The 13,740-nt window shown below is 40.6% G+C and overlaps 1 protein-coding gene across 1 annotated transcript in view; it reads left to right on the forward strand.

Moving 5' to 3' along the window:
- OTOL1 (otolin 1) overlaps positions 1–4,832 on the forward strand; it is a 35,279-nt gene extending 30,447 nt beyond the window's left edge. Inside the window, exons 7-9 of the mRNA XM_026649919.1 lie at positions 587–676; positions 2,248–2,319; positions 3,934–4,832. Of these exons, the coding sequence (XP_026505704.1) occupies positions 587–676; positions 2,248–2,319; positions 3,934–4,832 (1,061 nt within the window). The remainder of the gene's footprint in view (positions 1–586; positions 677–2,247; positions 2,320–3,933) is intronic.
- Positions 4,833–13,740: the final 8,908 nt, after the last annotated feature.

Below are 13,740 nucleotides of genomic sequence, written 5' to 3' on the forward strand. Positions count from 1 at the left end.
TTAGATATAGGATGTCTTCAGGTGCATTTAAATACTGGACACACAAATTCGGATGTAATCTATGCGTTTGGGCTTCTATAGCTGTATAGCAGTTGAAAGCTATTTTTCAACTTTTTCAAGCTAAGAGACCTCCAAACTCAAAAATCAAGGTCTTAAAAATGGCATGGGGATTTATGCACTAGGTGAAAGACGAAGGTCCATGAACCAGTCAAGAGACATAGCATGAAATATAAATGGGGATTTTTATAGCTGACGAGAGCATTTAGCCACACAGTTCCCATTAATTTCAGCTGTATAGCTAAACCCCCTAATTGGCTTTGAACAATTACAGTGTTTTTCATCTGTGAAGGAAATATGACTCAGTCCTGAGCCCTGCTCTGCTTCTTTTGTAGCACTCCCATGACCCCCAAAAATACTCAGTTCTTCTCTGTTTCCACAAAGCTCCCATCAGTATGTGGCACCCCCCATCATTTGTGGCTTATTAGCTAACTAACATTCATAGGTCACTTTATAAAGTTCATCCTTTTCAGTCACTATGAAGATAGAGTTCCATTGACTAATGAATTTTCAAATGCTCATTTTCCAGGTCCTAAAGGAGAGCTGGGAGATGCTGGCCCTCAGGGCCTACCAGGAATTCCTGGACTTCAAGGTCCAAAGGGCTTCAAAGGAGACAAGGGTGAGGAAAAGTAGCTGCTCATTTCAAAAGCACATGTGATTTTTTTTTTGCTCATATGTTTTTCAGTCCAATAAAGCAAAATTGTAGGCGAAATTATTTTCTAAAGCAATTGAAATGTCTTGGTACAAACTGATACCTTGTAATTCCCATGGCCTGTAATACCGTAAACCAATAGCTTATAACAGCACAAAATGAAAATGGATATTCACAAAAGCCTGATCCAAAGCTCATTGAAGTTCTACCTCAGTGGGCTTTGAATCAGGCCCATGTGTAGTAAAGATCTTCATGAAAGCAACAGGCAGGCACAGAAGCAGCTTTTAAAAGCTAAATCTCTCAGACCAAATTGACTGCACCCAGCAAGAGAGTAGAATTTAATTCATTAGCTGTAACTGCATGCAAAGACTCCCATTCACTTTAATATTCTTTGGACCAGGCCCTCAGTGGTCATTCTACTATCATGTATCACTCTAAGTATGGCCTAGAAGTTTCTTGCTCATGGAGAAAACATTTTTAAAAAAATGTTTAAAAAGTTGGTCCACTAAACTAACTGTTATTTAGAGTGATGCTTCTCTGTTTGCACCTGTGTGATTTTCAGTATCCCTAAACACTTAGCACCTACACTTGAATAATCACTTGTCCCAGGGATGGTTGCTGTAGATGAAACAAACTTAGAGAGTTGTGTGCAATACAAAAGTGAGAAAAAAGTCAAGCATGGTCCCATTCGGAATATTTGCAATAATCATAGGTACCCAGTCAGGTTGTGCATCCTCTTCTAAGCCATCCTCTGATCAAGAGGTGGTCTGTGTGGTTATTGGTTCTATTAATCATTTGCCCTGGAAACCTGTGTTCAGATCTCAAGTGAAAATGAGTTTGATGGTCATCGCAGAGTTCTCACTTTGCATGTCACTAAACTACCACACACTGGACACAATTCAGCTCAATTGCCTGTTTCTGTCCAAAGGGTTTAGTGTACTAGAATAGCGCATGAGGACTGAATTGTATTGGCAGAGCTATAAGTGGTTGCTTGCACAGCATTTGCATGCATCATGCTTTGCTAAAGCCAATAAGTACTGAATACACTCGAACATTTTTTCAGGAAAAAAAAAAAAGACATCAGAGTGTGATTCAACTGATGTCCACTGCTACGATGTCCCCTCTTGCCTAATGCTTTCTAGGGCTGTGAAACTAAAATGATAATACTGAGTCTAGTGTCTATCAGCTTTTCTATCGGGCCATTAAATGACAATAAATGCCCTCCCTATCCAACATTACTGATTGTATATGGTTACTTATTTCTTAGGCATTAAGATGAACCAGATAACTATGGAAGTACAACAGGATGGGTAGTTTGATGGGTGCTGGTGTTTTGGAGTTTTCAGTTAAGGGGTCCCAAAGAACCTTCTTAGGACTGTCATTTTTTAAGTTCATTTTTACTACAGGAGAGAGAGTGACACACACACACACACACACACACACACACACACACAAATGGTGAAAGCCCCATGCTGCATAAAGAATGTTTTGCTACAAATAATATACATAGCAGCATATTAATGGTAACAATGTCTTAGGAGATAAAGGAGAACAGGGTGACCAAGGAACAAATGGAATTCCAGGGTATCCAGGTAAACCTGGAGAACAAGGTACGTAAAGCTACACCAGAGTACTCAAGAACATTGATCTATCTTCCTCTTTAATCTGGTTTTCTAATATTTAATCTGTTTTTCCCCAATCTGGACTTCACTACTTAGTTTTTATTCAGTCCACATTCAGGAAAAACTCACTACAGTCAGTGGGAGCTGTGCCTGAGTAAGAACTGAATGTGGACTTCAGTATTTAGATCACAGACTACATATTGAATTATGTTGTTTATCTGTCTACCTTCCTGTCTACCTATGGTGCAGTTTCAATAATTTCATTTTGTTAAATGTGCAGATACTATAAACTTTAGCCTGTCCTAGTGGGGCGGGGGTGGGGGGAAGGGAGAGACTCTGTGTGTGTTTGTGTGAGAGAGAGAGAGAGAGTGTGTTTCTGTAGGGGAGTACGTCCCACCTGGAAAATGTATTGGAGATGGGATTTGTTGCAATCTGTTGCATTCTGAAGGCAAGAAAAGTTATTCTTCAATGAAAAGTAACTTTATGAGCTGGAGATAAAATTCACACCTGGCAGTGATATTTTCAGCCATAGTGGGAAAAACCTCATCAGAGACAGATCAGATCCTCTGGTGCAGCCTAATGGCACAGAATGCACAGGGATATGTGTGCAAATGTGGTTTAAAACTGCTCTCTGCAGGCGTGTCATCCCTGGGCTGCATTAGAGGAGTCTTGGGGTGCAATCCAAGGATCAGCATAGTGTAAAGTTGTCCTGACCACCTGCTTTCTTGAAGCCACAACCTTTTTTCTCTGCTGCGCTGACAGCAGGAGAGTGTGTGGTGTAGGAGTTGCTACACTGGCACTTTGCCACCAGAGGATGACCCTCACACTGGGGCAATCTTCCTTTGGTTAAGATGGTTTTAAGGCCAGACCACACCAGCAGATAGATGGCACTGGAGAATCTTGCCCTGTATAGAATACAAGTATTTTATCAATTGCTTTTAATATGGTGGATTTAGTGTTTTCAATTGTATGTTGCCCCTCAACTTTATGGTAAATGCATTTAAAAAACTGACTTACTATTTCTGCCTTTTTTCTTCTTTGATTCCACTTTCTCTTTCTTTCCATATACCTTGGCCCTGTTTTTAATGTCATCGCTTCTCTCTTTTCCATCAAGCCAGCTTCCTCCCCACATACCCAGTGTTGCATTCTCTTTGGTCTTCTCCACGTTCCCAGCCTCTCTCTCTGTCCTCATCTTTTATTCCTATTCTCTCTTGTTTTCTAATCTCCTTCCCAAGCCTTCTTAGCTTCTTACTCCTCCTTCTTCCCTTTTCTAACCTCTCCTCTCAACATCTTCCTCCTCTTGCCTCAGTTCCACTTGTTCCCATCAAATCCACTCAGCCCACGATGACTCCCCTCCCCCAAATCCACTGCCCCCCTCACTCACCATACAAATTACTCTCTCCACTCACTCACCCCACTCCAGAGGAAAACAGAAAGAAAACATTGAGAATGGAACATACAGTCTTCGTTTTAGCCCCAAGCACCTGGCATTTACATCTGCTTCTGCTAGCCCCTACCTAGCACAGTGACCAGCCCAAGGCTAGTAGTGCTGCATGGTTGTTATTCTTTCTTGTGACTCTTTATTTCTATCTTTTTTTATAGGTGAAGCTGGAGTTAAAGGAGATAAAGGAAACTCTGGCCTTCCTGGAATGAAGGGACAGAAGGGAGTGAAGGGGGACACTTGTGAGAATGGGACCAAAGGAGAGAAGGGGGACAAGGGAGAGCTGGGCTTACAGGGGCTAGATGGGGAAAATGGAGATAAAGGGGAAAAGGGAGACCTGGGGGAAAAGGGGCATTGTGGGGAACCAGGGGAGAGAGGAGAGAGGGGGGAAAAAGGGGAAGCTGGAATAAAAGGGGAAAAAGGCAGCAAAGGAGACACTGGAGTTGAGGGTATTCCTGGGATGAATGGACAACAGGGAGAAAAGGGTGAGCCAGGCAATAAGGGTGAAAAAGGGGACTTGGGACCAGCTGGTGTGATGGGACCTCTTGGGCCAAAGGGAAATCCTGGTAGTAAAGGGGCACGAGGAGCTAGTGGAAAGAAAGGCTCCAGAGGTATCAAAGGCTCCAAGGGTGATAACTCAAAAGTCCGAAGATCAGCTTTCAGTGCCGGCTTGTCAAAGTCTTTCCCTCCACCAAATATCCCTATTAAATTTGACAAGATTTTGTACAATGACCAGGAAGATTATAATCCTTCTACAGGCAAGTTCAATTGCAGCATTCCTGGAGCGTATGTCTTTGCTTATCACATGACGATCAGAGGGCGGCCTGCTCGAATCAGCATTGTGGCACAAAACAAGAAGATAGTCAAAACCCGTGAAACACTTTATGGTCAAGAGATAGACCAGGCGTCTTTCCTGATCATTTTGAAATTAAATGCAGGGGATCAGGTTTGGTTGGAGGTGGGACGGGATTGGAATGGGATCTATGTCAGTGCTGAAGATGACAGCATATTTACAGGGTTTCTTTTGTATCCAGATGATATTTTTGAGACCCTAGCATAAGTATATGACGATAAACACACTACTAAGAAACGAAACATTTATTTCACTCTGATTGTCAGTAGGGGGTGGAGGGAGAAGGGTGAAGGAGAAAGAAATAGATGTCATAATCTTTCTATACAAATACTTATGTTTGTAATAAACTGATTAATTTTAACTAAAGAGCTCCAAAAGATGCAACCACCCTCTATGATGATGCCTAATTTTCATGATCATATAAAGAAATATTACACAAATGCATTCAGGAAGATATAGATCCCAAAGAGATTTTATTTACACTTTAGACCCAGGCTAGATCATCAAATCGTTAAAATTACACAGAGAAAGTCAATATATTAGTTTAATTCAGATAAGGCCAAATCTTGCAGTAATTGCAAGTCAAAATGTCCATGAGAGTCAGTATTGAATTAGTTGGAGTTTCAAATTTTAGCTAAGGATTGTAGGATTTGACTCAGAGATTAATCAGATACAATTGCAAGTAGTAGGATTCTTCAAATCATGTTAATAGATTTAAAAATGTTTGCTGTCAAACCAGTATTATGTGTTACTTTATACATGGTAATGCATGGAATAAAAGGTTGACTTAGAGATTGTATTATAATCACTCAATCAGTGCAAACGTCTCTGTTCATCAAATTATTGTTGTATTTACAAGAACTGAATATCTTTGGAATGGTAAAGAATAAAATAAGATGATTGCCTAATCTAATTTTTTTTTCTGTGATACACAGAGAAAAATACATTAATGTGCTGGTTGACAACATTGCAGCTGATGGAACAACTAGTTCAAATGATTTAGAGGAAAAGTACTTCTGTAAATGGTGTTTGGCTGTGGCATATCATCATATGATCAGAAAAGTCCTATAACTCAGTGAATGTTTAATGAACACATGGACAACTTTTTAAGAATTCCTTTGCCAAAGCCAACCTGAATTTAGGGAAGTAAAAATAAGAAATGACGTAGTCTTGGGATACCAGAATTGATCCAGGTCCTTATTAGCTTAAGAAAGTGCTGTATCAGAGGCCTTCTCTCACATTGATTAACTTCATAATTCCTTTTAGAACTTCAGAACAATATTGGAAATATTCAGTATGATAAATGGAATGGTTCTGATCACTCTCTTGCTACAATGAAAGTGACATCACATATTCCTCTCTCCCAATTCTTGGTATTGGAACCATCACTTCTTAGGAAATCACAATTCAACAACTACCTGCACTCTCAAACAAAATTACACTTCAAAAAGAATGACCAGGAAAGCATCCATGTTCTTGGGTGGTAGGATTCTAAGGCAACCATTCAGAGGGCCATAATCTCACTGTGAAGGAGTGTACTACCCCTTTAAGGCACAGCTAGGAGCTCACAATCAAAACAGACTGTGTGTAATTAAGGAGGCTCCCTGCTCGGGCCTGGGGTTGGCCTATATAATCAGAAAGGAGGAACATGCAGAGGAGAGAGAGCAGATTAGTTAGGGATGGAGTAGTCATTAGTGAAGGTCTGTCTCAGGTGCCTGGTGACTAGCTGGACTAAGGTATAGACTTTGTTTTGCTCACTCTGTTTGGGAGGCTAGAAGCCTGGCTCTCAGATCAGGGCCTTATGAACTTTTCAGCAAATGTTTTATGGACACACAGACCTGTGGAAAGGATATAGAATTACAGATTCAACAACGACAAAGAGTCCTTAGTCTATAAGGTGCCACAAGCTCTGTCGCTTTTTACAGATCCAGACTAACATGGCTACCCCTCGGAGATTCAACAACATGAATTGACCTCCTAAAGCTGGAAAACATCAAAAACAAACCTGTGGAAAATATTTTCCATGGCACCAGACCAGTGGATATGACGAAGGGGCAGATTGTATCTGCCTACCGTGGGTTTCTTTCACCTTCCTCTGAAGCATCTGGTTTTGGCCACTATCAGAAATGGGACATGGAATTAGATGGAGCTTGGGACTGATTTAGTACGACTATTTGAATGATCAAAAAGGGGAATTTCAGATAAGAAGTAGTAGTAAAAACTGTACTTGCCATATCACTTCAACCACATAAAATCCCCTAGAGATCAACCTTGACATAAGGCCTGATTCCAAAACCCATGGAAGTCAATGGAAAAGCTCTCACTAATTTTATGGGTTTTAGAACAGATCCTTTATGAATAATACAAAGATCCACTAAAACTAACAGCTTTAATGAAATTAAACAGAATTTCCAAACATTAATTTAGCTGCACTCTCTGCCCAAGGCAGGCATTCTCTGGAGCATGAAATCACATCCAACAGCATTAACGCTGCCCGAATGGCATGTCATCAAGAGAAAACAACAAGCCCAGTCAGCTTTCCAATAGAATTGTACCTGCAGTGTTTCTGGGAGAGATGTGCAACTCCACTAGTCACGTACATCCTCACAGTCCAAAGTGTCTCATATACAGACATACAAATTATATACAGACGAACCACTTCACCCCTAATTAAAATATGGCCACCTCTGGGGTGTGAAATGGCAACGTTTTAACAGCGCACAGCAACACGACACCCCATTTTAGACCAGAAGATGAAGAAATGCAGTGTAGTGTTGCTATTGAAGATGGAATGTAGCCAGGACAACAAGGGTTTCACAGCTGTACTCTTGCATTTTTGCCAGTGCTCAAGATCTTGGTGCACATATCATCAGGATGGTGACACCTCAAAGCCCTCTAAATGGAGAATTGTTTCCATAGTGACTCAGAAGGAAGTCCGCTACATTCTGAATCAGCAACAGTGTTTCTTATCTGTGGAGCAGATGACTCTCTTTTAAATAGGTGGACTGTTGCGCACACTTTTTGCTGACTCCATTTACAATCATTTCCGGATAGGTCACTTTTTTGGCCCAACAGTTCAACTATGATTCCCCAAAAGGGGATCTATTTCATTGTTCAGAGTTGATAATATGTACCAACTTGTTTTGAGTTATGACTTTACTTTGTATATATATTTTAACACTGTTATTATTTGTAATACAGTAGCACTTAAAGGCCCCTACCAAGATAGGGATCCCCTGGTGCTAGGTACTGCACAAACATATAGTGAGACAGTCCCTGCCCCTTACAATCTAAATAGACAAGACAGACAAAGGATAGGAAGGAAACACCCACAGAGAGTTGAAGTGAATTGCCCAAGCAGCCTGTCCGTTGCAAAGCAAGGAATAGAACCCAGGTCTCCTGACTCCCAGTTCAGTGCTCTATCTGTTGGATGATGCTCCCTCTCAGCTAAGGACACTTGCTGTGGTTGGTTAAAGTTTTCTTGTGATATTATATATAGCAAAGTCCTGATCCAGTGTTAATTGAAGTCAATGTCAGTCTTTCCATTGATTTCAATGGATGCTGGATCAGACTTTAAAGAAATACAGTGAATTGGAGAGGTTAAATGGTCTTTTCACACTTGGTTCTCTCACTTAAATTGTCATCATGCCTTCAATATCTTCTTTAAATACCACCATAAATCATGTACTTCATTTCTACTTATTTTAATATTGTATCAAGATTAAGGCATAGCAAGGCATCTTAGGTTCACTGAGAAAATTAACTTCAGAGAACTTCTGTTAAATTCTAAGATAAAAGACAAGCCAATTTTAAAAGACTGATTCTATCTACCTGCAAAATTAAAAATGTCTGTCAACTCATCAGCCTCACAGCTCAGTTTAAACACTGGTAATTCAAATATAACATGTACCAGCTTTATCAAGTAGTTGCTACCTAATTTGGTACTTATTCTGAGTATGTTAGTATGTGGTTTGAATTCAAAGTGCTAACCAGATAAAGGATGCAGGGTATGGTCTATAAATTCTTTGATAGCTGTTAAATATTTGGAAAAAATATTATAAGTTTGGACTTCGGCTGTCACAATACTACTTAGTTACTTGTGCATGCCCACTGCAACACACATGGTCCGTGTAACAGATGGCTGTATCTGGACACCCAACAATTTTCTGTTCTCTTTCTCAACTGTTATGAACTTTCTGTATGAATAAACTATGTGTCAGTTTCTTGGGAAAACAGCTCATCAAGGTTTGGGGGTTCTGAAGAAACTGCCCACATAATCCTTGCTAGAAATTGGTTGGCTCTCTGTGGAGAACAGTAGTCAGTAATTCTATATGCAAGTTTTGAAGAGAGCAGGGATGCAATGGTAAATGACTCATTGTTCACGCAGGCCAAGTGTTGGCTGTGAATGGTTTGGAAGATACAAAGCCCCTGCTTTCCTTACAAAACTCTGTGGGTGAAATTCACCTATGGTGCAGAGGGGCAGCACAAGTCCTTCAATACATTTAAGCCCTGCAGAAGGCACTATGTGGGGATACTGCAAGCAGAGCATTTGTGCAGGACTGTTATGCACCCATACATGGTATGAAAAGGGTCTGGGCTAGCACAGAAGGCCATACGTGGGATGGCTGGGCCGGGCTAGGCCAGGCCAAGGGAGGGGCTGCAGGGTGCACATTACAGAAATCCAATGGCCCTCAAAACCCCTGTGCAAATGGGATGAATGGGTTGTGATTAGTACTGCAGCTCATAGGCAATAGTAGCTACTATTATTGGGAGGGGCAGTGCAGCAGCCTTGCTCGCTGACCTGGGGATGGGATAGTGGATCTCACCTCTCCACTCCCTCTGCATTCCACCTGGTTAGAGTCTTCAGCCTCAGGTTTTATGCAGGTGGAATGAATTTCATAATGAACCACTTCCTGGAAAGGGAGAGAGGAACACTGGATGGGTCACTGATGAGGCAAGTAGCTTTCCCAAAGGCTGGGTATCAGTTACAGCCAGGTGGTAGATACTATTTCATACTTGTAAGTGACTTAGAACCTCTGGCCTGCTTGGTGATCTTTTAGAAAGTGAGTGTGAGGCATGTTTGTGTGCATTCTATTTTTCCTCATATAAACTTGATTTAATTCAGATAAACTAAATTGGATTCTTGCTAGATTTTAGTCAGGGTTCATCAGAGCGGGGGCCCATGAGAAAAATAAATCTGTCTTCAGAGAGAAAAGGAATGATTTTATCTAATATAAAATAACATTAACAACAAATGTTCTGAAAAGTATTGTTCTACATTTAGTATCTTTCTTAGTTCAGGCTTTTGGCCATACCAAGTGTTTGTTTATTAGTCCAATTGCCTTTGATCAGATCAACCTACAGCTGGGTTTATAAATGGCATAGAAAATTAAAACTAGTTTTGAGCAAACAAATACACACATTAACCTTCCCCCACCCGCTTTGTAAGCAGAGATTCACAGGGCTCTCACCCTGTTCGTATTTTCCTATCTCTGAGAGGCCATGCAAAACGTTCCTGATCAAAAGGCTTAATTTCTTTAAACCAAGCAAAGTGGAAGGAGGGCTGACATTGAAAGAAATACGCAGATTTGCTGTCTTGCTGTGTGTTGCACATTGCAAATCAGTCCTACTTGGCAGGTGTATTTACACCTGCTGCAGAGCTAGGCTTTATCCTTTTGTTGCCTGTTTCTTAAATAAATCCCCTTCACATCTGTTGCTTCTGTGATAAGGTGAGCGAAGAGCTCTATGAAGAGCTGAATTTTGGCTGGATATATAATAAGTAGAGCTGCTTAGAAAACTTTTTTGCTGAAACAGTTTTCCCTTGGAAAATACCATGTCAGATTTTTTACACAAAATCAGTAGACTGACAAGAATTCCCCTGGGGGCATAAATCTTGAAATGAATTTTTCTTTATTTTGAAATTTCATTTCGGAAAATAAAATTTCATTTCAAAACTTTAATTAAATTTTTCATTTTATGATGTCATGACATGTAAGTAGTATTGCATCATGATGTATCAAGTTCGGTCATATAATAGTGAAATATTCTATTCTACATATTTTTAATAGTAAGGGCAGCTGCTATGTAGTCAGACTGAAACATCTTATCTTATTTTCTAAGTCAAAATGTTCCTGTTTGACTCTTTGTCCTAGAAAATAAGAGAGGTACTCAGTATACTAATGTAGGAGCAGTTGTTTTCAGTAGCTTAGAAAAATGATTCTGGGCTATCACCACCTCTGGTGATATAGTTTGTATTTCTGTAGTGCCCTCCATCTGAGAACCTCAGTGTTCTCTAGAGACACTAGTGAACGTGTCCTCAAGCCACTTCTGTGGAGTGAGTATCAGTATCCCCTCTATTTTACTGGAGGTAAACTCAGACAGAGAGAGATGAAATGGCTCACCCCAGGTCAGGTAGGACAAGCAGGGAATACAACCCAGATACCCTGACCCCCACTCCTGTCTCTTTACCACAAAGACTTGCCACCATCCCACAGTATGAAGCAAGCTTCCCTGAAAGAAAATCATCCTCAGTTTCTCAGTCTCTATTTTTAAATGCTGTGCCTTTTGCAACAAGCTGCAGGAGGAGGGGAAAAAACAACAGTGGGCTTGATTCTCCTTGTGCAGTCATTTACATTAGTGCCAAGTGCTAGTAAATCTGAATGGGAGTGTTCTGCACTCACTTTGTGCTAATGTGAATAACTACACAAAGTACAAGGAAAGGGAGACTCAGGCATAACGTGTTTTGTAGGACCTGCTAGGTACAATTCATACCCATTAAACTAACTAAACTGGGTTCTCATGTAGTCCCCATCACCACAGTGGGGGCACATCCGGATCATTAAAAAAGAGAAACTTATAAAAATAAATGGAAATCAGGTTGTATTGTCTGTGCTCTTCCCCTAAATAATTTGAAATGAATCTGTGCCCCAGGAATCTCGTTAATATTTCATGTCACTGTCCAGTTTTCCATGTACTATATTTATTCATGTGTCTGTGGGATCAGGCTTCTGTGCAACAGTTTCATTTTATACAATGTCTTTCACATCAGCCCAAACTAAACAAACTACAAATGGTGTACAGATTAGGGCCTGATTATGCCACCCCCTGATGCTGATGAGTCATGTTGCAATCCACTATACTGAGATTACCAAACTCTTTCAGTTCTTACTTGAAAATTAAATTAATGGAGATATCCCATCTCCTAGAACTGGAAGGGACCTTGAAAGGTCATCAAGTCCAGCCCCCTGCCTTCACTAGCAGGACCAAGTACTGATTTTGCCCCAGATCCCTAAGTGGCCCCCTCAGGGATTGAACTCACAACCCTGGGTTTAGCAGGCCAATGCTCAAACCACTGAGCTATCCCTCTCCCCCTGAATGTTTTACTTCTAACTTGTTTATGCTTCTCAGTTTCCCACCATCAGTTATTATCCTAATGACTTAATGGTAATATGAATATTATAATGTATATTACAATACTCATATTGTCACCATACAAAGAGCTAAATTAACCCCTAGTTTGACCCTTTTAGCTTCAGTGGGGTTTTATGAGGGGTGAATTTGATCCCAGCCCTTATGCAGCTTTCCTCCACAGTTTATACCATATCCTGTCCGCAATATTGTAATTTCTGTTTTGCACAATGAAGGAGGCTTCACAGGTGACACAGAATAATTTGGTTCTGCTTGTGTTCCTTGCTGCTCATTTATCCTCTGTTCAGGGGGATTGTATTGTGGGTAATGTGGTTTGTGTTCAGACATGGCATCCCACTAGCCTGATCAGTTGATATGCACTGGGACCAAGGCCACCTGCAAAGCTGCATCCTTTGACTGCTGGTGTTGCCTTAATATACTAGCTGATGTAATCTCTCACCAGCCACACGCTCCTTTGGGAGATACCATTTGTCATTGTCATTAAGCTGCAAATCAGCAAGACATTCATGATCAGTGGGGCCTTTTTCCCCATCCTTTCTTCTAGGTAAATCGGGGAGGGCATGACTAAACGGCACGTGCATAGGAAGCAGCCAGGTAAGCAAGCAGCTCCAGTGCTGTAGACCAGTTCGAACAAAAATGAATGTGTTTCAGTGAAAACACAGTGATTTCATGAAATAAATTCATAATGGTTTCGAAGACACCACAAAACTATCTCACTTTACGGACTGAGACGTGTCATAAACATTTGTAGCTTTGCTATAATGTCAATTGTGTGGACAAAAAAAATCTTTGGGAGGGGGGAAGAATCTTTCAATGTAAATTAAAATGGTTTCAAGGGCTATCACTTTTAGTTAATCAGATGTGTCTGTGAAATAGAGAAGATTCTTAATAGGGAATATTTATCAAATGATGGGGAGGCTGGCATTCTTGTTTTGCTATATTCGCTATTATTTGTTCATGGTCAGAGCACTGCCATAATCTTGTGTGTCATTTCAGAATACTCGTGTGCATACTGGTGTATAGTATAGCTGGGTTCAGTTTAACAAAAGGCTGTGTCCTTTATCCAGAGGTGCCTGCATTGTATGTTTATACTAGGTGTGGCAGTGGCCACTTTGGGTAAGCTAGAAAACTGTTTCCAGTCAAATCTCCTTTTTGAGTTGCTCCTAACTTCATTCAGCTAATTCCTTTTGGGCTGAAATTTTCCATATTTGGTTTCAGCCCATAGCTAAAGCTGGGGGAAATTTATCCCTGGGTAAGTGGCTCTCTCATCCTTTATTCCTGGAGGAAAAAAAATTAGTTCATTTTATACATTGTGATCGGAAAGTCTGTGCAAACATGACTTGCGTGTGAGCTGGAAATACTTCTTGTTTTGTGAGTCTCACTGAGATCTGTTGCTTTCTTTGGCAAAATGCTAAAGTTCATAATGCTCAATATTACTTATAAAAATGGAACCTCATTGGGACTGCTCACGAGCTTGAAAGTTGGCACATAAGTGTTTGCAGAATCGAGACCTTGCACGGTAAACGTTTTGATTCGCCAACAACATACTTTAACAATTTCAATGATATGTTTTTACAGAAATAGGAGTTGTACAGATGAAGCTGGGAGGAGGATGGCTAAGGTTATCGGTAATAGGGCATAAAATGTTTCCTTCTAGATCACTGGTTCAAACACTGTGCAATGAAGG

This window comes from Terrapene carolina, unplaced genomic scaffold, assembly GCF_002925995.2.
Source record: "Terrapene carolina triunguis isolate 2854851 unplaced genomic scaffold, T_m_triunguis-2.0 Scaffold88, whole genome shotgun sequence".
NCBI lineage: Eukaryota > Metazoa > Chordata > Testudines > Emydidae > Terrapene > Terrapene triunguis.